This window comes from Engystomops pustulosus, chromosome 5, assembly GCF_040894005.1.
Source record: "Engystomops pustulosus chromosome 5, aEngPut4.maternal, whole genome shotgun sequence".
Taxonomy (NCBI): domain Eukaryota; kingdom Metazoa; phylum Chordata; class Amphibia; order Anura; family Leptodactylidae; genus Engystomops; species Engystomops pustulosus.
Genome location: NC_092415.1, coordinates 176,563,446 through 176,590,318, shown reverse-complemented (window position 1 = coordinate 176,590,318; position 26,873 = coordinate 176,563,446). Strand labels below are relative to the sequence as shown.

The 26,873-nt window shown below is 43.0% G+C and overlaps 1 protein-coding gene and 1 long non-coding RNA gene across 2 annotated transcripts; both read left to right on the top strand.

The window, feature by feature from the left end:
• Positions 1 to 1,583: 1,583 nt before the first annotated feature.
• RHEB (Ras homolog, mTORC1 binding) lies at positions 1,584 to 12,025 on the top strand. The gene is made up of 8 exons (XM_072153899.1): positions 1,584 to 1,967; positions 5,546 to 5,617; positions 7,534 to 7,601; positions 8,028 to 8,110; positions 8,353 to 8,409; positions 8,495 to 8,542; positions 9,887 to 9,968; positions 11,317 to 12,025. Exons 1-8 carry the CDS (start codon positions 1,916 to 1,918, stop codon positions 11,407 to 11,409), a joined length of 555 nt encoding a protein of 184 aa, XP_072010000.1. The 5' UTR covers positions 1,584 to 1,915; the 3' UTR covers positions 11,410 to 12,025.
• A 2,287-nt stretch (positions 12,026 to 14,312) lies between these two features.
• On the top strand, positions 14,313 to 16,126 carry LOC140134253 (uncharacterized). Its single transcript, XR_011856159.1, has 3 exons — positions 14,313 to 14,452; positions 14,697 to 14,846; positions 15,883 to 16,126. It is a non-coding gene; the product is annotated as an uncharacterized lncRNA (long non-coding RNA).
• The last annotated feature ends 10,747 nt before the right edge of the window (positions 16,127 to 26,873 follow it).

The following is a 26,873-nucleotide window of genomic DNA, read 5'->3' as shown; positions in this document are numbered from 1 at the left end:
CATTTTAAACCCTTCACGCTCTGCGACGGATATAATCGCCGCAGAGCTCTGAAGGGTGTATAAAGAGGGCTCACGGGCTGAGCCCTCTTCATACAGAGATGGGCTTTGCTGCATATTGCATCAAAGACCCATCGCTATCACCCGCGGTCGGTGCTTGCAGCGATCGTTGGTGTTAACCTCTTCCTTGCCACTTAAAAGCACGGCGGTGCTTGGGCGCCGCCATGTTTCTTCCGATCGTCGCTCCCCTGAACGTCGTCGGGGGGCGGCGACAGCCTCAGGTCTTCGTCAGACACAAGGCTGTATGGTTACTGCAGATTTGTTACAATGAGCCAGTGGCTCATTGCAATGGATCATAAGCAAAAATTTTAATTTAAAAAAAAGTTTTAAAAAAGTAAAAAAAATTAATAAAATAATAAAAATTCAAATCACCCCCCTTTCCCAAGAATTGATATAAAACATAATAAAGAGTAGAAATCAGAAACACATTAGGTATCGCCGCGTCCCAAAATGCCCAATCTATCAAAATATAAAAACGGTTATTGCCGCCGGTGACCTCCAAAACGGGAAATGGCGCCCAAATGTCCAAAACGCGGCTTTTACATAAAAAATTATATAAATGAAAACGTCGGCTCATTTCGCAAAAAATGACACCTCACACAGCTCCGTGCACCAAAGTATGAAAAAGTTAGTAGTGTCAGAAGATGCCAAAAAAATGTTTTTCTTCTTCATACACATTCGTTTAATTTTTGAAAATGTATTAAAACGCAATAAAACCTGTAGAAATTTGGAACCAAAGAATAAAGTAGAGGTGTTATTTGGAGCAAAGAGTGAAAGTTGTAAAAACTGAGCCCACAAGAACGTGACACACGTGCACTTTTATTTCAATTTTTCCAAATTTGGAATTTTTTTCCAGCTTCGCAGTACACGGCATGTTATAATAAATAACATCACTGGAAAGAAAAATTTGTTACACACAAAATAAGCCCTCACACAGCTCTGTACACGGAAAAATGAAAAAGTTATGGATTTTTGAAGGTGGAGAGCGAGAAATGAGCTAAAATACCCTGCGTCCTTAAGGGGTTAACGGAGGATCTACTCAAATAACAGGAGATCAAACGGAAGATGTAAACACTAACGTCTCCACAGTTAGGAGGAGATTTCATTGCCAAATAAAAGCAGTAGTAGCCTGCGTCCTCCAGTGACCATAGAGAGCCGGCTCATAAGGATAGCGCGTCCCGTACTGTAAGACAGTCACTCGCGGACACTGCGTGCACTATCATTGTCACACTCGCTGACGCACGCCGGTGTGGACGCTCACGTCACATACATACGTTATTGTCCGCACTTCAGGAGCCATTTCGGCGACGACATTTCCAATCACCACACTGAGTTTTGGTCGCCGCAAAGATGGCCGAGCCCTCTACGCGTTGGCGGCGTCATTCACCCTCTCGTGCCCGGTTGCCTTCTGCTAAACGACAACCGCGTGAGCGGACGCTGCACCTCCCCGTCACATTTCGGGTTGTCAGAAAGGCACCGCCTACGTCCAATAGAAAAGTCTTACTTGACACACGCCCCGCCCCTTGCCACAAGTATCCACCAATCACCCGCTTCCCCGCCACAGAGAACGGACTGGGGTGACGCAGCGAGTTTTATTCCGGGCAGGGAGAGGGCGGGCAGAATAATAATAACAAATCCGTGCCGGGGCCGGAGAAGGCGGGATATAAAGCCGAGCTGACGCCTTACGTCTCCACGCAGCAGCATCAGCGAGCGCGGCCGTGGGCGGGAGTGCAGCGCTACAGCTCCGGTGTGAGGCGGGGAAGTGCGGCTCGTGCTCGGCGTCCTCTTCTTCCTTCATCAGTCAGTGGATGCAGCGCCTTCGGGTCTACACCAAAGGTTAACAGTGGAGTCCCCAAAGATGCCGCAGCCTAAGTCGCGGAAGATCGCCATCCTGGGCTACCGCTCCGTGGGTGAGTGGCCGCGGCTCCTGCGCCGGACACATGGGGAGCCGGGACCCATATGTAGTGTTCCGCTGGAGGGTGCCAGGCGGGGGGGAGGTGTATGGGCGCGGGGGATGGAGGGTGCCAGTTGGGGGGGATGGAGGGTGCCATCTGTGTGCTGAGCCTCATGCCACTATTACCCTGCCCTCTCCCTCCTATATCACCTGCTCTGGTCCCTGCCATTGCCTCATATAACAGATAGTAGGTGGCAGTGTTACTAGGGGCAGCTGATCTGTCACTACTTGTATGCCATTGCATGGTATGGGCACTACCGCACATTAAAGTGATGGGCACTTGTCATAGGAGGGTTTGTCTGAAGGTGCCATAAGTGTTAGTGTCATTTGGAATGCCAGCCACCTTATAGGGCAATGTACCCCAGGCTCTGTGTTCCCCAGCATCTGTGCTGTGCTTGATCTACTGCTGTGTATCATGAGATGTATAATTACATATGTACATGGATTAACTTGTAATACTGGTAACTGCCACTACTGAAAGAACAGAGCTGGTGAGCAGCAGTGTTACTGCTGGGGTCCAGAGCTCTCCTTACTGAGGAGCTATAGTTTGGGCCCAGTTCACATCTGTTTAGGCTTTCTAGTATCCGGTCAGTTTCAGTAGAATATAACAGGACCTGCTGAATGCCGGTGTGATCTTGGCCTTTCTTGTGGCGCCGTGTGTCTGGACCCTCCATTCCTTTGGGGCTGTTGGTGCAGAGTGAGGCCTAATGTGTGGCCAATGGCCGCTGTGTATTGTAAGAGCTGCACAACAGACAAGCGATGGTTGTATTAGTGGTGGTACACCTGTAGTAAGGAACCTGTATGGATACTGTGGATGTTGTCAAGGTGTCCATTCAAGTTATTTCCAGAACACCATGAAATGTCTTACATTTGGGGGATTGTCTTATTCTTCAGACTGGTTTTTTGTTATGGCTTGTAGAATTGATCAACTTGCAGCTTCATGTTTACTCTTATTCATGGTTTGGCAATCATATTAGCTCGGCACAAAATGATTTTGAGAACATCTAACATCAAGACAAGTATAAATCAGGGGCACTTGCTAGTAGATCCAGACAGTGGGACTGTGGTAATCTTATTTGTTATCCATCCTTCTGAAATCCACTTTTTAAAATTATGGTAATAAGCCTGAAAAGCTCTTGGGGAAATAAAGAGCCTCACGAGCTGAAGCTTCACAGGCTTAGTGTGCAAGGAGCACTTTCTAGGCCTGTGGGCGGAGTATGCAGGAGACAGTGTAACAGCCTGTGAAGCTACTGCACAAAGGGCTATTGTAGCACTTCCAGTAGCCCTTCTGGCTCATTTACATTTTAAGGCTTGTTTAGTGTCTTTTTTTTTTTTTTTTTTTTTTTTTTTTTTTTTGTAGTGGTTATAGACCTCAGACATCCAATCGTTTTGGTACCTGTGCGGTTTCGGGGTATCACCATAATAATAATGTTAATGGGCTTCAGCCAGAAGCTTGTTCAGGCTCACCCCTGCCGGTAATGCCTCGGATTGATGCTGGCACTGATTAAGGGTATTTAACATTGAGCTACTTGTGTACATTTTAATTCCAAAAAATAAATGACCAATGTGTGGTACCAGGATTCCTTATTTATCAGCAGAATGTATGGAGCTGGAAGCAGACGGGTTGTGCCATCCACTTGTCCAGATGGCGTTTTATGCTGAAATTGTGCAGGAAACTGATGGCTGTGGGGCCCTGATGTCAATGGCCCGTACTGGGGAGTCCGAGGACTACCTCCCCTCAACTTCCCTCTCCAGCGTTTACATGGATTTCACATAGGATTGCTTACGGCAATGTCAGATTATAATTTTACATGCGCTGATAGGATGCTGGATAAATGTTTGCAAACATCCTGATAGCATACATGGAACAGAACGTTTTCTGCTTCCAGAACAGTGTGACCAGGAACAATCATGTAACCCTGGTAATTCCACGTTGTCAAGTTTCCCCAACATAAAAGGCAGCAGATGACATTTCAGGTCACACTGTTGATCCTGGTCTGGAAACTTCACTGCAGCACCCGGGTGACCCCAGCGTCACGGCCATTCTGTGTTGTGTAGCTTCACAATGCTGACCTTTCCCACAGCAACAGAACCATCCCGGACATTTCCTCTGGGTTAGAAGAAACTTCACGGGGGGAATAAAAATATCCACTTCCATTTGCCGTGTGAGGGCTGCTGTTCTTCCCATGTATGAGATCTGTGACCAGCTCTGGGGCCATGTGATAAGCATAGTGTGTGGAAGCAGCCCAGGGGCTTGTTTAGTTAGGTTATCTTGTATAAGGGTCCCAGCATTGGTGCCCATGGACAGCATTCAGTAACTGCAATAATTTTAATGGGAACATGTGGTTTGTGTACAAATGTTGTGCAGCCCACCCTGCAGGAGCCTCTATGTACAGTATCTGACATTGCTGGATGGTGGGGGGGGGGGGGGGGCATAGGGTTGGGGCATGAGTGTCAGTGTATGATAAACCTCCCCTCTATGTCTATTGGGCACAGAATGGGTGGGGGACTTGCTTTATATTATATATAAAGGAAACCTAAAAAATGGCTTGAAGGACGTCTGTCCTTTCACCACTACCTGTTGGAGCAGCTCACAAGGATTCCATCCCAGCCTTTATCTAGTTATTTCATACATTAATCATTGTAAAATCATCTATTTTTTATTATGTAAATGAGGCTGGTCACATGGTCAGAGGCAGTGATGTCACCCCTGTTACCCCTCCCCTCTCCTCCCCCTGCTCATGTCTGTGTGTAATGTATAGTAAAGCATTGCTAGTGTGTGTGCTGCATCTGCTGACATGCTGCATCCTCCTAATATACAGAGACACAGACATCAGCTACACAAGTGCCTGACATGTTCTGCTGTAACATGGCTGCCTGGAGCTGCTGTATCTCACGCACGCACGCACGCACCAGGAAGCACATCATTATACAGGCTGTCAGTCAAGCACTGGGGGTGTGGCTGTGCCTCCCACTCATGAATAGTGGACAACTTGAATATGCTAATGCTTCATTGGACATTTCACAGGTCATTTGCATACAGCTTTAGGACCTCATTGCTTAGGTTTACAGGCATGTAGAGGGACAATGAAGGGATAGAGGCAATGCTCTCTAATGGCAGTTTATGAAAATATATTTAGTTTAGGGGGGTTATTTTGCATGACGGGTTCTCTTTAACTGCAGAGGCTACTGGGGTGTGGAGTAGCCAGAGCCCGGTCGACTTAGTACCCGCCCCAGTAGCCTCTGCAGTTAATTTACATATTACTAAAAAAGTTTAACGGTTGGCTTCCAGGATTGGTAAATTACAGATTAGGGTAGAGGTAGACAAGAGGCATCTACCACCAGATCTACTTCTGATGGGAGGTTTCCTGTAATTCTGTCGCTGTCATTCTCCTATATTGCATGCTTGGACCCAGTTCTCTCTTCCAATTTGACATCAAAGTTCTGTTACTTGTAGAATTTGGCTGCTTGTTATTGTGTGATCCAAATGCTAAAACCCTTAGTCTCCATTAATGAAACCTCTTATTTTTTCAGGGAAGTCTTCACTCACCATACAGTTTGTTGAAGGACAGTTTGTGGATGCCTATGATCCAACTATAGAAAACAGTAAGTGTCCTGCAACTTTTTTTTTTTTTTTTTTTTTTTTCCCCCGTCGGTGTTTATCTTTAACTGTTATTAACAAGAATACATAGTTTCAGATAAGTACAGTCTGTCTCGCTCAATCCTGATGTGTGTACAATCTCTGTCAATGACAATTCTTGTCATTAATATCTTCTCTGCTTTCTGAATTGGCCACTCCCCTTTCCATTACAAGACTAGATCAGACACTTCCTGCGGGGCAAGCAGCAGTGTGAAGAAACTAAATATAAATGGTACAGATAAGACCTTTATAGCAGAGCTGACAGTGTTTATTATAGCTCAGATGTAGGAGAGCTGAAGTGTCATTGATATATCCATTTTGTGGATCTCAACATCTTTCATCTCTATGTCATCTTTCTATGTGTTTGATACTAGTGAATGTTCAGAAGCTAAATGAAAGTGTATATAAACCTGTTCCCTCATAATCTAAGCACATTGTCAGTACACAGCATCTCCTAGCAAGGGGTTTGCCCATGAAAGGAAGTTTTCATATTGTAATACCTAAGTGATTTCTTTACACAATAAAGAATTTTTTTTAACCCCTTACTTTACAATTTTACTTATTTTTATTTCTGTTTTTGCTTCCATCACTGTCAGTGTAAAATCCCAGAGTGTGGGTGGGGCCTCTCTGATCAGACACTTCATGATCCCTCTAGTGCTAGGAGTTGCTGTATACTGACAATGTGCTTAGGTTATCGAACAGCCAAGACCCCCTGAGAGCAGACATGAATCACTACCCTTTAATACACCATACATAAGCGGTGGCCGACCTGTCATCCCAGACAGATGTCCTTCTATATTCTGTGAGCCTTGGCAATACAAAGTGGTGGAGAAGAGTCATTGACTCTAGACATGAAGACCTCAGGACAAGTACACCATTACTGACCTTTAACACTTGATCCAGAGGTTTGATGTGGTTGGGCTAGTGGATGCCTGTAGAGGACACTAGTGTGGTTCTACTCTGCCCCTGTAGCCCAGTTTATCAGTAGTCCTGTCTGTGCTGTTCTTGTACAAATCCTTTGCCCTTCTGTAATACTGAGGCTGATAAACAAACTCTCTGAACTCTGCGGATCTGGTGCTGTTCCAAGCTCACCTTTGAGCCACCTGGCTATCTGCCATGTCCTGCCTGGAATATAAAGGAGGGGATGGGGGAAATTTGCTCAGTTTTATCTGAACTCCTTAACAATATTATTATAGCTTATTTGTGGCAATGCAATATCCTGTAGAAATGTACCCCATGCATGCAGGGATGCTTGACCAATCACACGTAACGCTGCTGTGTGCCTCCTGAAACCTTCTTTCCTTATCTTTTCTTCTAATGTCTTAGCCAGGAGCCCCTCGCAATTGGCATCATTTTAAAAGTTCTCAAACTGTCAGAGGGCCATTCTCACTCTGGCTTGGGAGGGAAGAGGTGTGGTACCTAATTGAGCCATAAATAGACAGAGTCTGATGGCACACTTCTGCAGCAAAAGGGACTTCTGTTATGTATCCTGGAGCCCCTGAGGCTCATTTGCAGAATTTTCACTTGGTTTGAGGGAGGGAGCAGGGGGGGCCATAAGTACCAAAATAGAACAAAGCCTGTCTCGTGAGGCACGCACCCCAGCACAAGGCAAGATGGGCACTTAGTGATCAGCATTACAGCCTTGCAGCGCTGGGGAGTTCACATCAGCATCTGCAAAGAGTGACTCCAATTGGGTTGATTAGATTTTGAGCCCCATTGGGGACAGGGTTTTTTGGTGTGTAGTAGTTTTGGTTTAGAGGCGCTGCATCCGTGTGGTAGATTTCTGCACTATAGCCATTGGATGGAGACATGAGTTAAACAATTTGACTTGCCAAAATGTCTGACTTCATGATCAGCAATAACTTGTCTTCATGTTTTCTAGCATTCACCAAACAGATATCTGTGAATGGACAAGATTATCAGCTGCAATTAGTTGATACGGCTGGTCAAGTGAGTATTTTCTTTCTACTAATCTTAGAATGCCAAATGTATCCATAATCCTTCATTCACCTTCATTGATTTCTAAAGGCAGAATAAGAAGAATATGTTAGAATAAGGTCTGTAACCTCCTCTTACAGTCTACATCTTGAAACGAAACATTTTCTATATGCCCCAGTCTTCCTCCACTATACAGCAAATTAATGACTGGTCGGATCATGTTCCACACCAGGGATCTCACCTGATCACCATCTCAGGAACTCTGCAATCTCTGCTGGATTGTTCCAATTCATGTAAAATTGACAGCAGAAGAGAATAGTTCCTATGGAAACAGGGATGTCCCCGTCTCGCTGCTGGAATTGATGGGGAAACGCTTGGTAATTTCTGATATAAATTATATTATATATATATATTTTTTTTTTTTTTTTTTTTTTCTAGGATGAATTTTCCATTATTCCTCAGACCTATTCCATAGACATCAATGGCTACATCCTTGTATACTCTGTAACCTCTATCAAAAGGTATGTTTAAGGGTCGCTTCTCTCGCAGGGGAGACTGACTTAATGCAGTGCATGTATTCTTAAAGGGGCCATTGTTAGTAGTGTCAGATTCTGCACTGCTTATTAGATTATAGCCATCACAACTAATTATTGCAACTATAAAAGTTCATAATATCTATAAAATGTCTAACAGCAGCTTCGATAGGGTGTACAGGTCTGTATTGCAGTAGTGAAAAATTGTAACATTCTCTTCTCTTTTTTAGCTTTGAAGTGATTAAAGTTATTCATGAAAAGTTGTTGGATATGGTGGGGAAAGTCCAGTAAGTTTATGGTGCTTTTGAGACCTTACAAATCTGCCCCCCTTGACTTGATCTGTATCCACTAACCTGACTTTCTCTCTTCCAGGGTTCCCATAATGTTGGTTGGAAACAAGAAAGACTTGCACATGGAAAGGTTTGTAGTAACCTCTGGGTTTTACAATGTGTTAGAGATTTCCACCTTTATTCAAAAGTGGAAAATCTAAAGCAATAAATCTGTAGTCCATTCTACCAACTGAAATGGGGATAGAAAATATCATACTCCCAATATACACTCACCGGCCACTTTATTAGGTACACCATGCTAGTAACGGGTTGGACCCCCTTTTGCCTTCAGAACTGCCTCAATTCTTCGTGGCATAGATTCAACAAGGTGCTGGAAACATTCCTCAGATTTTGGTCCATACTGACATGATGGCATCACACAGTTGCCGCAGATTTGTCGGCTGCACATCCATGATGCGAATCTCCCGTTCCACCACATCCCAAAGACGCTCTATTGGATTGAGATCTGGTGACTGTGGAGGCCATTTGAGTACAGTGAACTCATTGTCATGTTCAAGAAACCAGTCTGAGATGAGTCCAGCTTTATGACATGGCGCATTATCCTGCTGAAAGTAGCCATCAGATGTTACAGGGTACATTGTGGTCATAAAGGGATGGACATGGTCAGCAACAATACTCAGGTAGGCTGTGGCGTTGCAACAATGCTCAATTGGTACCAAGGGGCCCAAAGAGCGCCAAGAAAATATTCCCCACACCATGACACCACCAGCCTGAACCGTTGATACAAGGCAGGATGGATCCATGCTTTCATGTTGTTGATGCCAAATTCTGACCCTACCATCCGAATGTCGCAGCAGAAATCGAGACTCATCAGACTAGGCAACGTCTTTCCAATCTTCTACTGTCCAATTTCGATGAGCTTGTGCAAATTGTAGCCTGTTTCCTGTTCTTAGCTGAAAGGAGTGGCACCCGGTGTGGTCTTCTGCTGCTGTAGCCCATCTGCCTCAAAGTTCAACGGCGATTTGAGTCACTGTTGCCTTTCTATCACCTCGAACCAGTCTGCCCATTCTCCTCTGACCGCTGGCATCAACAAGGCATTTCCGCCCACAGAACTGCCGCTCACTGGATGTTTTTTCTTTTTCGGACCATTCTCTGTAAACCCTAGAGATGGTTGTGCATGAAAATCCCAGTAGATCAGCAGTTTCTGAAATACTCAGACCAGCCCTTCTGGCACCAACAACCATGGCACGTTCAAAGGCACTCAAATCACCTTTCTCCATACTGATGCTTGGTTTGAACTGCAGGAGATTGTCTTGACCATGTCTACATGCCTAAATGCACTGAGTGGCCGCCATGTGATTGGCTGATTAGAAATTAAGTGTTAACGAGCAGTTGGACAGGTGTACCTAATAAAGTGGCCGGTGAGTGTAGACTTCTTTCATTATCTGAAATCCTTGAATTTGTCTATTTTTAGAGTGATCAGCTATGAAGAAGGCAAAGCCTTAGCTGAGTCCTGGAATGCAGCGTTCTTGGAGTCTTCCGCTAAAGAGAATCAGGTAAGTTTGAAATTATGAAAACAAGGGGTCCCAGTTACCTCAACCAGACCCCTCATCACTCCCAGAGAGTAATGGAGCAGACAGCTGTGCATGACCTCTTTGCTCCATACATCTCGATGTTCCAGGAGGGCATTTCTGTACGGTTTATCATTGTACAACAGCACAACCGCAACAATCTGTACACTAATTCGGAAACATTGTACTTGTACGAGCATAACAAAAACTTGCCAGAAATGTAAATTTTCATAATCCAATCACAAAAAAAGTTGTGTGAGCCAAAATGGTAGCACAGCATAGTGTCACTCTTAACATGTCCTTCAAATGAATAATCCCTAAGCCAGCTGTCAACCAAAAAATCTAATTATGGTGATATGAAAACAAATTCTTAGATATTTTTAGTTTTACTGAATACTGACTTGTATAAATGACATATTCCAATAATTGTAATGATCTTGTTATCTTGGAGATTAGTTATCAAACTTTGTGCAGCATTTGGCATTTTATCCATTGAGAATTTCCCATTTGGCCAAAAGTTAAACTTCAAAATTGCAGCTGATTTAACTGCTGTAAAATGAAGTTTAACAACTTTATAAAAGTTGTGTAATTTATGAAGTTTTACTATAACTTGGGTCACTCAAAGTGACTTGCAATCTGAGCAGGTCCCTCAAAAGTTTGTTTTTATGAAAAAGTGAAAAATGGCACCTAAAGTTCCAGGCTTGAGAACATCCTCCAAATATAAGGGGATGCATAAAAATGCTACATTGACATGAAGCAGACATTTGGTAAATGTTAGTCATAATAGTAAAATAACTTTAACTGTCAAATTAGAAAATTTTGACAATCCATTTACCAAATGGCATTTATTATAAACTCCCAATGTATTACCCAAATTTGTCAACTGCATGAAGAACAATGTGTCGCACCTGGCAATATTTAAAGTGTTCAAAAGTCAGTTACTTCTAGTGACACGTGTCTGCTATTGGGCCGTGTCAAGAAGGTGAGAAGTAGTTTGGTAGCAGGTGGTTAAAGGTGTGTTCCTTTTAGTTGGCAGCATAGTGTCACTCTTAACATGTCCTTCAAAAATGGCAATTTTTATAGTTGTATTAAGCTGTGGTGGATATGGTATTCGCCCTCATGACACTAGTTCATCGGTAACCTTAACCGCTGCAGTAGTGAGATAAGGAATTGGTCATGTAGGTGACTGGATGCCATGATCACTGCTCTATTCTACTTCCTAGTCTTGTTTATGGCTGATCACTTGGTACAATGTACTCCCACAATGCCCCTCTGTTTCCAGCCCTTGGAGCAGCTTTTTATCTTGTCATGTTTTGTTGCTTTCATTTTGCAGACCGCTGTTGATGTTTTTAAAAGAATAATTTTGGAAGCTGAGAAAATTGATGGCGTAGGCTCACAAGGGAAGTCGTCCTGCTCCGTAATGTAATTCCACTACACAAGCCGCGGACACTGGGAATATATTCTACTTGAATAAGCAAACTGCCTGTTCTACTTCAATATTGGGCTTCGCTGTTAACCCTTCCTCTCCCAGCAGAAGCCTTAAAGGGCATCTGCCACCAGGATGAAGGATTGTAAGAAAATGAGCCTGAGTGGCTCCAGGCTCCATTGGTGTTAATGGAGCCTGGAGCCCCCTAGACTCATTTGCATACAGTCTCTCGTCTTGGTGGTAGGTGTACTGTAATGCCAGCACCCTAGGGTGTCTTCTGGTACTGGAAGGGTTACTCGGATGTTAAGACATGGATGGTCACAGCCGCCTTTTTTTTTTTTTTTTTTTTCTTTGATTATGCGAATAATCTGACTTCTGTGCAGATACCTACCAACTTCCACTTTTCAATCACACACTATAAATTTGTATACAATATTTCTTAAATATTATGGCCAATACTTTTACTGGCATTAAATTTTTTTTTTGTGTAGTTTGTTTATAATATTGTAATCACTCTAATGATGCCTATTGTTACATTACCCTTAACCAGGCTTGAACGTCAGTGTTTCTTTCTTTGTTCAGTGTAAACTTGTAAATAAAACAGCTGCAGACCTTGTGCTCGGTGTCATGTTTTGGCATAACCTTATATCTACTGTAATATCTGTAGACAATGTTGTAGGGTGTAGGGGAGTACATTTGCCCATGTGGTGGAATACTGCCCAATATTTTCTATTTTATCAGTGTAGCCAAGTCTTGTGTAGTCTAAAGATGCACCAGTGACTCTTATGTACAACAGTCTGGGGAGGGCTCCATCCAAGCCAAAGTAATTATTGCTTATTATAGGGGTTGGCCACTTTAGCTCATGGGTTTTTGTAAGGTGTGGGAAGGATATTGGGTGACTTATGATAGGCCAAGTGAAGCTGCCTGTCTTTTACCTCATCAGTCAGATGTGCTTGTCTATAAAATGGCTGCAGATGGAGGGTCCATCTTATCTGTCCATGAGCCATTGCCCTGTGTGCCTCTTCTGGCAGGATATGTTATTTTAACCTGGAGCTCCTTGGGCTTGTCTGCTTACCGTAATTTAAAAAAAGGGTTTAAGTGGAGCAGATCCTTCCAGAGAGGGCACTCACCAGATGCTAGTATGCTTGTTTTACAAACTTTCATCCTGGTGGTAGATTTTCTTTAAGGCAGAACTATCTTCTGGTATGTGACCAGCCACTGGAAATGCAGGTTATAGGCACAATGAATGTGGCATAATCCTCTTCTGGGTCTATGCAAAACCTATCCCTTGTGTATGGTTTTTCAAATGGTAATGTTTCTGCACCTTACTCATTGGAGAAGGGCAGTGGTCAAAGTCAGGTCTTCAAGTCAAAAAACTGTCACCAGAACTTTACCACGCCGGGTAATAAGTCCTGCAGTTAAGGGGTTGAAGTCCTCCCAATTATTGCCTAAAAGTAGCTGTCAGTGAGGCACTGCTCGTTAATGACAGCAGATTGATATGCAAATTAGATTCTGACTCTTCTCTCTGAACCACACCCTATTATTGTGACTGACAGCTGTCTCCAAATCACTGCTCTGCCTCCTTGTACTTGGACAGTGCTAATATTCACTATCGACATATAGACCTCATTTACTATATTTTTTTTTTTTTTTTTTACATGTTCTGCTATACACGTGTGAGACAAGTAATGATTCCTTGGACCTCTCAGGTTATCTGCATTAATCTTTAGTGCCTGATTAAGTTTGCAGTCATGTAGAGGGACAATGAAGAGATGGGGGCAATGCTTTCTAATGGCAGTTTCTAAAAATATATTTAGTTTTGGGGGTTAATTTGCCTGACAGGTTCTCTTTAATACAATGGTGCGAATTCTAGTGTTCTGTGAGAACGGTACGCCTACAGGTTTTTAGGCCCTTGTTTCCTGTTCAACATTCTATACAATGCTGACACTCCCATGGTATATAAGCACAATGTCATCACACAACATCTCACATGGCACTAGAGGGATCATGAAGTGTCTGCTCAGTGTTTTAACCCTGACCTCACTGAGTGATGGGAGCTAAAATCACAATACAATTTAGAGTTGGGACGCCATCTTTGATTCCTGTAAGATGGCTGTGCTTTGAGCCTTTCTGCTCTGAGCCTGCAGTAACCCCCCCCCCCCCCCCCCCCTCTGCAGTGCCTGCACTGAGCTCACACTGACACATACACTTATTCACTTCCTGCCAGCACATGGTGAGCAAAGAGCAGCTGCAAACTACAAGGAGATAAGTGATCCAGGGTAAGGGGGAGGCAGGCACATCTATGAGAACAGATGTAGCAGAGCTGGCAGTGTAAAAGTCTGTCAGCCTCTGTAATAGCCATCTCTCATCTGTCATCTCTCCTATGTGTTAGTACAGAAGCCAGATGAAAGTGTATATACACCTGTATGTGTGATAATCCAAAACACTTAAACAATTGGTTAATTATACAAGATTCAAAATGGAATCGGTAATGAATGCGACTCCCTTGATTTAATAGGGTGCAGTAATGTGTACATTACACCTACAGGATACATTCTTCAGGCAAACTAACACATCTTCAAATCAGTTCCCTTCTGTTTGGTATCTCGTCTGCTCCAAAAATATTCAGGAAGGTCACAGAGAAAGTGGTGAAGCACATGAAAGGAGAAAACACTATAATCACCCCATGCTTGGACAATTTCCTCCAGATTCAGAAAAGAAAAGATAAAATCGGCCTCTACTATAAGGACAACCGTGAGCCTACTGGGACAGATGACGCAGCTACAGTGTGTAACGTGGACTGATACCAGAATTCTCCACAGGCGAATATTGTCCTGGTGGAATAGAAATCACCTGCAAATGACAGGAAGTTTCACATTCCATGCCAAGTAAAATCTCTAGACTGGTGGAAAAATCCGGACTATTTGGAGAAAGGTCTCCTGTGGAATCAATGGCCAATGATCCCCATACAGCCAGATGCTAACGTGAAAAGTTGGGGACCTATCCCAGGGATATATGCACAGGGTCCTTGGTCAAAGATAAGGTAATTTCTACTTACCTAATTTCAAAGCACACATGGTGCTTTGAACCTGTTTTTGGGCCGTTTTTAAGCAGTCCGTTAAACGCATGCGTTTTTGACCGGTTTTACCAATTATCTTAATTAAAACGGGTCAAAAAACTGATGCGATTTCAAAAATGCATGTGTTTTTTAACAGACTGCTTAAAAATGGCCCAAAAAAGGGGTTCAAAACGCCACGTCACAGATCAACTGTTATTAATGCCAACAGTGTGATGACACAAGGAACTGAAAGCCTGACTACACTCTGCTCCGCCCACATGCAACTCCTCCCTCCGGATGACGTGTATGCAACTCCCCCTGTTGGATGATCTGTGCGTGCTCCCAGCCTATCAAGATGTTTATTCGAGTACAGTGGGAGGTTTGTATCGGCTTTATATGGCGCATGCGTACGGGAATATGGCGCCCACACCTAGGTATCTAGTCACCATGCTAGTTTATGTTTGACAAGGAGAGCCACTCCCCTTCAGACTGTAGTCCCTTCCTGATTTATCAATATGTCTCCAGGGGGTCGTCATGGGTGACGTAATGGGAATACTGAGTTAGTACCTAGCGGAAATTCACATTCCATGGGTCTACCGTGGCCTGTATATGCCTCCAGTAAATGTTCTGTTGTATCTCGATTTAACATTCTTTCCAATCCTTCCTGGCAGGGCCGACATCAGCACCCGGCAGGCTCGGGCAAGTGCCGGGGCCCTATAGCTCCAAAGGGGCCCACCACGACGATCGATCAGAAACAGTGGCGTAACAACCACAGCTGTATTACATATGATTGAGTAAAAACATGCATGTGTTTTTAAGGGAATGGGGCCCCCTTCAATGGTCTGCTATGGAGCCCAACCTCTACTAGTCACGCCCGTGATCAGAAAATGTAATTTTATCAGCGACAGCATGCTTGTTGCCTATGTAATTGAAATATATGATTTTGTCTGAGCTCAGGAGGTAAGGCCATGCCGCCACATGAGTTCACTGTTAGGGGGCCCACTGAGGCTCTATCGCCCAGGGGCCCACTGAAACCTGGAGCCGGCCCTGCTTCCTGGTATAGAGGGAGGGAGGCTGAGAGCAGGGCCTATTACCCTCTCGACTTACTGCCCCTACAGGGGTGAATTGGCATGGTGGACTCACGGAAAGTAAATTACCGGTAGGTACTATTTCTGTATTGCTGGGATACGGCACATGGGGTGTGAGTTGGAACAATTGGACCACATGGCATTTGTTTGAGGGCTTTGATGTGTTTGTTTCTCCTGGAATATAATATGTTATGTTGCTCCTGGGCTTTATTTGTCTTCTACGAGTCTGATCTCCAAATGTCTTCAATACCAAATGTTTTATACAGAGCAGAAATTTACTTTGGAAACTGAAATAAGGGTAAATCATCAGATTGTGATGACTAGTAGGTTTCCCTACACCGGATCCTTCATGCACCTGAATAAACTAGTTGGTAAACAGCAGAGCGACAGAACCGCTAAGAACCCGTCTCATTCACTTCAGGATCCGACTGGGCGATTCTTCAAAGAATATTCAAAACTTATTCACTACGAAATTTGCTTAAATGATTGCTTTCCACTTGTATCTTACTGAGACTTTCTTTTCTATGCGCTTTTTTGATGTCCTTTTTTTCACATCTGGTGGTTATCACAGACAACAATAAAAATCTATGGGTCCCCTATGAAAAAATAATAAAAGTTTATGGGTCACTGTTTTTTTTTTTTTTTGGGGGGGGGGGGGGGTACATCATATAAAGCAAACAAAACGGATAGTTTTTGAATGACAACGCAAGATAGAGACATTTGTAGTGCAGCCTCTAAATGTGACTCATCTCGCACAACATATTACCCTTTTTCATTTTCACATAATGTTTGTTTTTTTTGTAAGTAAATAGATGGGATTCACATTAGTGGGAATTCTAGAAAATGCATATTATACCCTACCTGAGGGGGTTAGGGGGTTATTAGTTAATTGTCGTAAAATCGGGTGACAAGTTTCTTTTAAAGGAAATCTACCACCTCTCTCACCTATAGTGATCTTGTACAAACATATTCAGGATACCAACCCCCCCCCCCCCCTGTGTCCCTCCCTCCTCCCCCCTATACTAGTTCTGCTTTTTGTATCACTCTGAAATACATTCTAGGAGTTCCTCCTGCGAGGGGTATATTATGCCATGACCTGTTGTAAGGCACTATTCTGTTTTTCTAGTTAATAAAACTTGTTGAAACTAAAGGAAATCTGCCATCAAAATCCATCATGATAAATCAGGAGTTTATCATGGTTATCCATCAAAACATATCCAAATGACACAACAAAAAAGAAGCAGATGGATGCAACAAATGACCAAAAATGAATAGAAAAATTCTTTATTAATCATTATACAACACACACATAATAAACCACTTAAAAGATGCAATGGGCATATTGGGCACCTGAAAGTACAACGCAGAGCCCCAGATAAACTCCCCTATACCAGCTACATCGGAGATAAAATGATCAAAAACCACCCCAGAAAAAAAAACAATCAGCATACTATACCAATGTGGATATAGAAAAAAGGGGTGAGAAAGGGCAACAGGCACCAATGGGGAAAAGCAGGGTAGGGGGAGGCAGACCCCACATGTTTTGTCACCAATGTGACTTCCTCGGGTAAGTAACAACTGATAACCCCAACTTGGAGGATTATAAAAAGCCTAATAAAGTAAAATGATATGATGTTAAAATACTGTAATTTTTTTGATTAAGTTATTTGTGTGATATATAGTTTGGCACAATGTGCCTGTATGGGTCCCCGAAATGATGGCAGCCCTGCTAAGGAACTCATATGCTACCTCTGGGAGGCTCCATCATTCCCACAAGTGTGAGCCACCAGGTGATACTACCAGGAAGAAGGGTTGTAAACCAAGCACACTGACATACTTATGTGTGTCCCCTCTGCCAGGATCTGGTCTTCTTTAAGCTTTTTATGCCCTTAGTTTTAATTAAAAAAAAAAGCTTTACAAATTATGGAAACGAACCAGTAAGGGTTCCTAGTACCATTAACATCAGGAGCCTGAAGCCTGTCGGGCTAATTTGCATAATTTATAAAAAGCCCAGGGGATAAGAAGCTTAAAGAAGAACAGCTCCTACGAGTATGTAAGTGTGTTTGGTTTATATTCCTTCATCCTGGTGGTAGATGTCACATCAGTAACCATATACTTTCTTTGCTCATGACTGAATAAACTCTAAACATGATGAGCCTTTTTATTTTGAAGATGCAGAACCCATAATTCTTAGCTTGGGACAAGTAAAAAAAAAACTAAGAAGTTGTAGTCATCTGCTACCATCTAGACCTTAGACATTACAGGCTGTTACAGCTAAATGCTACAAATAATCTCCCGCAAATGTGTTTTATTTTTCGCTCCATGGATTTTAGATTTTATCTTCCTAGTTGAAAAGTGAAAATTACTCGGCACATTCCTGGCGTTCCGGGAGCCTTACAAGCCCCACTAATAAATCAGTTGTTCTTAAAGCAGTAATAACAAATTCCTTCCCATAATCAGCACATTGTGTTAAGTATTTCCATCCAGCAACACGCTTTATTTAAAAGGCCTAAGACTTAGGAAAGATTTAAGTTGGTCCAGCTGCTACCCTTTCCTACTTTTCCCCTTCCCAGAATAGCCAGTTGGTTTGGAATACATCCTGGTAGGCAGAAAAGGCCTGTACTGTTATAAAGTCCAGTGATTTTCAACCTTTTTTGAGCCGCGGCACACTTTTTATGCTTAGAAAATCCTGGGGCACACCACCAACCAAAATAGCACAAAATGACACTAAAACAGTCATTTTATACATATAGTTAATATAGATTCTAAATTTATTTTACTCACTCAATGAGTGTGAAACCTCTTCCTCAACAGTTCTCAGTTTCTCCCTGTTTTTAGTATATGGTGCTGATTATTATGTGGCTTATATACTGCAAAATAAAGGGGTACAATGAGAAGTACTATGACCATGAGGCCAGAGTACAAGTGCCGGCTCATATACTCAGCATATCAGCTGGTACTTGTAGTACTCCAGCCTCATGACTATAGTATTTCTCATTTTACATCGCTGCACATTGCCGGGAAACAAAACACAGGGGGCACCATAGTTTGGGGAACTTTCCCCGCGGCACACCCGACCATGTGTCGCGGCACACTAGTCTGCCACGGCACACTGGTTGAAAATCACTGATATAGTGTATGATAGATAAAAGAGCCTTAAGGTACAAAGACAGAGGAGAGGGGCAACTAGATGATGACAGGCCCTATACTTCATAGGTACCGTAATTATAGGACCCCTAAATGAATTGGACCAGAGATTAGCTCATTAAAGGACATCTGTCACCAGTTAACAGATGGTAGAGTGTCCTAATGAGGCTGCTCGTTCAGTCTAGGGGATGGGGAGGTTTTCTGGCATCTTTAGTGCCAAGTGCTTCTTGACTTCCTTGGCTTATAATTTACGCTCGCCCCTGCTCCAAGCCTCCTCCTGCTCCCGGTCGGGGAACTAGGAAAAAGCAGACGCCCCGTTCTCTCCATGCCCTGGTCTCTCCACGCCCCGGTCTCTCCACGCCCTGGTCTCTCCACGCCCCGGCTCTCCACGCCCTGGTCTCTCCACGCCCCGGCTCTGATGCCATCGTCCGGATCGTAATTCCCCGGCCGAGAGCAGGAGGAGGCTTGAGGGGGGGATGTGCATAAAATAAAGCCAGGGAACCCAAAAAGCACTTGGGCACCATCAGCCTGAGAGCCTCCAGCTGTTTTACAAAGTTATTTAATTAATAAAGATGCCAGAAAACCTATTAAAAACTATCCCCTTATCCCCTAGACTGAACGAGCAGCCTAATTAGGACACTCTACCACCAGTGAACTGGTAGATGTCCTTTAATATTCATCACCTTGGCCAAAACCCTAAAGCAGTGGTGGCGAACCTATGGCACTGGTGCCAGAGGTGGCACTCGGAGCCCTCTTTGTGGGCACCCAGGCCATAACCCCAGCATGAAGCTCACTAGACAGGACTCAAAGAATCTTCTTACAGAATCTTCCTACAATGATAGATGAATTTGCCCTCCTCCTTTCAACTGCATTGGTGTCTTTAGGAAGCTGAAGGATTGAAAGTTGTCAGAGAACAAGGAGAAATACATTACTGCTTAAATTGCTGTGCTGGCACTTTGCAATAAATAAGTGGCTTTTGGTTAAAGTTTGGGCACTCAGGCTCTAAAAGGTTCACCATCACTGCCCTAAAGTCATTTGGACCATAACTGAGCGTACACTCTGGGAGTTCCCGAGTAATATAACTGTCCATATAAGAAATTACAAGAAATGTGCTTTTGAAATGTGAGGATGAAAGGAAAAACTAGGATATATCAGGGAAAAAAAAATTTTTTTCAGGAATTCTGGAAAGGGCTGGGAGGCCAAAAAAAGTTCTGCTGTCAATCAAGTCTTCTGGTCTCTCGACACTGATTGCTTGACTGCGAATATTGGGGGTTCACTGATATCTTTTCGGGAAAATTTTGTGACCTACTATGTTCTCTTCCGCCACAAGTAACGCCCTATGGTCCGAGGAGAGCACTCAATGGCAGAAGCAGGTCTGAGAGCTGGAGCATGGTACACTATGGGGCAGATTTATCAAACTGTCTGAAAGTCAGAATATTTCTAGTTGCACATGGCAACCAATCACAGCTCAGCTTACATTTTACCAGTGCTCATGAATATTTAATGGGGAGCTTGTGAAAACACTGAAGAAAAAGATGGGATACGTACAAAGGACTGACCATAAATAACAAAATATTTTATTGTAAATAACTACACATATAAACAGGACAAGGAAGAAAATGAAAAACACTTAAAAAGATGCACACTAAGGTGTATCTGGCTACCAAGGGTCAATGAGCCCTATGATCCCTCCCACGTGCAGACAATATTGAAATATAAATGAATAAATGTACAAAATGACACCAGGTGTCCAAACCGCAATAAGCAATACAATTTCAAATTAAAAATAAGTAACAAAAATGAAACTGGGTATGCAAAAGACCTGGGGCCACATTTATCACTTTTGTGCGCCTAAGTGTAGTAGTTGCGCCTAAATTCGGGCGCACTGTTTTGCCAGAATTATCACAAGCTACAACCATCTGTGATAAGTATATTTTCTGCCTCTTATTAATCACTTTACTTTAACACAGTTTAGGCGCAGTTTAGGCGCAGTTTAGGCGCAATGTTAGATTCAGGCACTTACATGTGATCCTGCTACAAGCTCCTCTCTGCTTCTCCCACAGCCCAGAATGAAGATAACACTCACAGCAGCACCGAGGTGTGTGACACCCTGCACCCAGTAACCTCCTCAGCAGGGGATTCTCCTGGAGGGGATCCCCCAGTGCTGGTCTCCTGCTGCACCCCTGTAATTCTGCACAGTATCCCCCTCAGACACTAGTGATACTGTGCAGAATTACATGGGGGACACTTGTTTGTAGTATCTGCAAAATTCTGCAAGCTTCTGCAAACTTGTGCAAACTTCTCTTGCTCTTGCTTTGAGCTCAGCGTTTTGCAGAATATTTTGTAAATAGAAGGTGATGAACTGTAAATAGAGTCTGCAGCTCCTGTCTGCAATGTATCTAATGTATCTATTATATGTTTCAGTGTCTGGTTGAGCTTTGCTGATAGAAATGAGCTGTTCTGCAAAGGGGCTCAGTGCTTTCTTCTCAGATAATGCCACCTTCGGGCTGGAGTGTTTTTGCGGCCGTTTTTGCGCCTAAATGCAAAAGTCGCACGTGATGAATATCATTAGGCGCAGCAAAACATCTGGAATTGAACGATAGATGAGGGAAAGGTGGTTATTTTAGCTGCGCGGCTAATTTGACGTTTAATCGCAAAAATGGCGCAAAAACGGTGCGCCTAAACGAAAAGGCGCAAAACCAACAGAAAAAACAAGTGATAAATGTGGCCCCTGGTGATCAGAACAAGGCTGCCTGTGAAGAAATGCAATGCCACAGGAGGGGGCAATGCATGTGCGGTACCTATCTGAATGCAGGTGAAAGCCAGTGCCGCAGGCAGACCAAGTCAGACGGGGAGGGATGTGGAGCAGACCCCACGCGTATCGTCACCTGACTGGTGACTTCCTCAGGGGTAAGTGATTTGTGAGTTTCCAGTGTCCTATTAAATACCCAGCGTGTGTCACCCGCCCACCTAATCATCAAGTCTTGAGAAGTATGATTGGTCAAATACACTGACCTATGATGTTGGTGCTGGCAGGAGAAGGGAGTCGGCGTGTCCAGCAATGTACCGCGCATGTGCGGAAGTGTTCCGTTCACGTGTGTGGTCACGTGAGCGGGCTGGATCACATGATCGGAGCCGGCCGGAGAAGACCATAAATTAAAGAGGAGACGACATCGCACATGCAACTACAGTAGTAAAGAAGGCATGGTAGGTAGTTAGTCGGAGAGAACATGACGAGGTACATGTATCTCCATATAGTGAACTTTGAGACGCGCAAAAATTAAAAACAGTAATTATCAGAGAACGCGGCACTGAATGTGCATTAGAATATATGTGCTACCACAGTATAGTAAATATGCATAACGAAAAACCAAGTAAGTGACACATTATTTGGGACAGAAAAAGATGGTGCGGCGCTTATAGTCAAGTGAATGTGAAATATATAGGGGAAGATACGATATGACCCCTAAACTGTATTCCTTGAGTATGCAATCCGAGCTTAGTACATAAGCATTAAGTAGTAAGGACAAAATTAATTGAACGTTATTACATACTGGCGAGACAGTGCGGCGCCACTGCCTATTCGGCGAATATAGTATTTGATCTAAATAAAAAATATATAATGAAAACGTAAAAAATACGTGAAGAATGATACCCAAAAATTTTTTTTTACGTTTTCATTATATATTTTTTATTTAGATCAAATACTATATTCGCCGAATAGGCAGTGGCGCCGCACTGTCTCGCCAGTATGTAATAACGTTCAAAAATTTACTATACTGTGGTAGCACATATTCTAATGCACATTCAGTGCCGCGTTCTCTGATAATTACTGTTTTAAATTTTTGCGCATCTCAAAGTTCACTATATGGAGATACATGTACCTCGTCATGTTCTCTCCGACTAACTACCTACCATGCCTTCTTTACTACTGTAGTTGCATGTGCGACGTCGTCTCTTCTTTAATTTATGGTCTTCTCCGGCCGGCTCTGATCATGTGATCCAACCCGCTCACGTGACCACACACGTGAACGGAACACTTCCGCACATGCGCGGTACATTGCTGGACACGCCGACTCCCTTCTCCTGCCAGCACCAACATCATAGGTCAGTGTATTTGACCAATCATACTTCTCAAGACTTGATGATTAGGTGGGCGGGTGACACACGCTGGGTATTTAATAGGACACTGGAAACTCACAAATCACTTACCCCTGAGGAAGTCACCAGTCAGGTGACGATACGCGTGGGGTCTGCTCCACATCCCTCCCCGTCTGACTTGGTCTGCCTGCGGCACTGGCTTTCACCTGCATTCAGATAGGTACCGCACATGCATTGCCCCCTCCTGTGGCATTGCATTTCTTCACAGGCAGCCTTGTTCTGATCACCAGGTCTTTTGCATACCCAGTTTCATTTTTGTTACTTATTTTTCATTTGAAATTGTATTGCTAATTGCGGTTTGGACACCTGGTGTCATTTTGTACATTTATATTTCAATATTGTCTGCACGTGGGAGGGATCATAGGGCTCATTGACCCTTGGTAGCCAGATACACCTTAGTGTGCATCTTTTTAAGTGTTTTTAATTTTCTTCCTTGTCCTGTTTATATGTGTAGTTATTTACAATAAAATATTTTGTTATTTATGGTCAGTCCTTTGTACGTATCCCATCTTTTTCTTCAGTGTTTTCACATGTTGCATTCAGGGATACGTGGACAATAGTCTTTTACGCTATTCTCCAGTAGTGCCCGCTCACATTGTAGTATTTAATGGGGAGCTGTGATTGGTTGCAATGGGAAACTAGAACTATTCTAATTTTCAGACAGCTTGATAAATCTGCCCCTAAGTCTAGTTTTGTTGTACCCCTGACCTGCTCCCACTTTTTGACTAGTCAAAATATACTTGTTTATAATAATACTTTTCAAGTAGGGCTATTTCTAATTAGGAAAAATAGTATGCCTATTTTGTAGGAATAATAAACTTACATATATTTTTAATTTAAAAAAAAACACAAAAAAATGTAATTACTGGTTCATTGTAGAGAATTTGCCATTTTTCAGAATTCTCCTATTCATGCACATTGCACACGGCCTCCTCCCGGCTTTAACAGTTGATAACACAAAGAAATGATTTGCACCTGGTCACACAGCGAATGTTAATGCATTGTGAAATATCTCCTGCTTTGTCAATGTAGCTCTTGTCATCTTGTATATAAATGGACCCCCTTCTATGCACTAGTTTTAAATAACCAATACAGGCAATCCCCGGGTTACGTACTCTTTCTGCCCACTTTTATAGGGGTTAAGAGATGTAAACCGAGAGGGGGGGGGAGTCAAATAGACAATTCACTTATGAGTTGCCCAAAGTCAATTAGGTTCCACAAACCAGAATGAAATGACATAAGAGAGACCATTAAAAGGAAAAATACCACTTGGGTAGTACATACTTGCGGGTCGGGTTTTATTTCTATATAACAGAACATGTCTTTATTAGGCTTTAAATGCTGGAGAAAAAAGATTGTTATAAATATGCTAATTAGCACCCGGCGCTCCTTCCCCTCCTAATTATGCTAACCTATTTCATGCTTTCATTTACACCCAATCCCTCCCACCCCTCTGTCCAAGAGTTGGAGATTTCATCCGGCTCTCGGGAAGTCTTGCGCATGTGCTGTCCTCATCCATATAAAAAAACGGAAACTGCCAGCTTACTTTTGCGAGACTTCCCGAGGTCCCGGATGAAGCACAAAGGAGGCGTGCATAATTAGGAGACGAAGGAGCGCCGAGTGCTGATTAGTTTAATTTTTAAAGCCATTTTTCTCCAGGATACTCGTATTTAAAGCATTATGAAGACTTGTTCTTTTATATTGAAGTAAAACCTAACCCCTAAGTATATATACAGTATTTTTTGGACTATAAGGCACAGCAGAGTATAAGGCGCACCATCAATGAATGCCCGCTAAAACGTCTAGGTTCATATATAAGGCGCACCAGATTATAAGGATGAATGACCAGCAGGTGGCAGACCTGTGCACAGTTCAAGGCAGCTGTTGTCTGTAAGTCAGTTCACATATAACGCGCACTGGACTATAAGGCGCACCTTTGATTTCTGAGAAATTCAAAGGATTTTTTTGTGGTGCGCCTTATAGTCTGATAAATACGGTAGTTTAAATCATGACTGCCCAATTGGTAGTTTCCCTTTAAGTCTTCTGCTATGTAATGCTATTATATGCAATTGCATCATGCAGGGTTTCTGTTACAGACACTATTTTATTTTTCAGTTTTGTTCCTGTTGCCTGCCTATGACACGGGAAGATCACACACATCGCACGTGTTCCCTAATGAATATGCTGTTAATGCCATTTAAAGGTACCACTTACTGTGGATGGCTTAGTCATCACACACAGATGGATCAGAGAAGAACCTCATTTGTCTTTCTGTGCCCAGTCTTTGTTTTTCTCCTGAGCCATCTCAGCAAGACTGTCAAAACACGTAGTCTTCACCAGATGGGAGAACTGTGGCGAGAAAACATTGACTCAAACCTGGCAGTCACATTTAATAAATACTTTCCGTCACAAGTGATTAAGCATATACCTGAAGCAACGCAATGCAACGTAGAAATTCTCAGCATTTCTTGGCTAAATACTTCTTTTCACTGATCTCCGCCATGTCATAATATTCTACTGCAGTTGAGAGTTGCTACCAGTATTGTAACGCGGCAATGCTCGGCATACATTCTTTATACTACGATAAAAATCTTATATTGTGACCAATAAACAGAATCCCTGTGACATGGGAGTATTCTCACATAGTTGTTGAGATTTTGCACAACAGCGATCACAGAGGAACTTCACGCTCTAGTGCTGATAAGTTCTCTTCACATTCCACAACGCTCCATCATCTATAGGTCCGAGACTCTCCCTTTCTGTACATTTATGCTGCAGTAATGATTTCACGCTATACCAGTGATTGACTGTTGTACTTATGTCTTGGCACAGTAGACATTTCTTGCTGTAATATTAACAAAGTCCCCGGAGGGACAATAGGCCAATGGGTGCTGGAATGGGCAGGGGGTTGAGCAGGTGAGCATTTAAGTCAATGAACAATTTTGACAACCTTTTAATCCCCTCCTCTGCCTATTGTGTTTATAGAAAGACTAAAATCAATAGGGATATCTTAAAGGAAACCATCAAAATCAAGCATGATAATGTTAGAGATTTTTATTCAGGGCTTCAACAAGCCTTCTTAAGTAATAAAGTGATCTCCCATTGTTGAAAGGGAAAACAAAATGGCTGACATGGATGACTGACAGAGTATAACAGAAAAACGCATACAGGTCATAAACTGCACTCAATCACACTTTATTCAAGGTGTGCAGCTTTGCATAGGGCACGAAAAGGTGATAAAATACTGAAATACTATAGGTTAGCTTGAATATACTTTGAGCAACTCCCAGAAACCCCCCTTAAGTGCTATTCCCAAGTGAACTCTAGGTTTTGTTTCTTCTAACAAGAATGTTTCTCAAGGGAACAGGGTCTTATGACTAAATGTACTGTGAAGGCTCCCCACTAGTCAAAACATGGCCTTCAGGGGCTGCAGAGAAGATGTCAAACAGCAGCATGGCCAAAAACTATCTCTAGACAGATTACACAAAATGGTGTCTGAATCATGAGATGGACGACAGTGAACAAGATGGCGTCTGGAGAGAAATATGATATCCATCACAATAACCAGGGACACTCACCCATAGACCAGTTACTGTGACTGTGGTAAAATAAAGTTTTAAAAGTATGCCAATTAGCCTGAAGAGCTCAGTGGGCATTACCAGAGCCCTTCATTCTGTAGTTTCACAGACTGTAACACTGTCTCAAATACCCAGCCCAACCCCCTACTGTCTCAGCATTTCACCCTCCCTCTGCCTGCTGTAATCTCACACAGTAGGAAAGGGGGGATTGCTTCTACACAGTGTGATAGCCTGTGAAGCTGTTGCAGGGAGAGGCTCTGGTAATGCCTCTAATTCCTTCTGGTTCATAGGCATAATTTTAAAAGAAGGAAGGAGGCCATGGATACCAAACATAAGAAGATTACCACAGTCACAATCTATGATACCATAAGTTCCCTTGGTATATCATGCTTGATTTTGATGCTAGATTTTCTTAAAACACGGTCTAACCTA

Excerpts from the sequence above, each read along its gene's own strand:
- RHEB (XM_072153899.1), top strand. The coding sequence starts at position 1,916 with ATGCCGCAGCCTAAGTCGCGGAAGATCGCCATCCTGGGCTACCGCTCC. Across the intron at positions 5,618-7,533 it reads TGATCCAACTATAGAAAACA|CATTCACCAAACAGATATCT; the intron begins GTAAGTGTCCTG and ends CATGTTTTCTAG. Across the intron at positions 8,410-8,494 it reads GATATGGTGGGGAAAGTCCA|GGTTCCCATAATGTTGGTTG; the intron begins GTAAGTTTATGG and ends TCTCTCTTCCAG.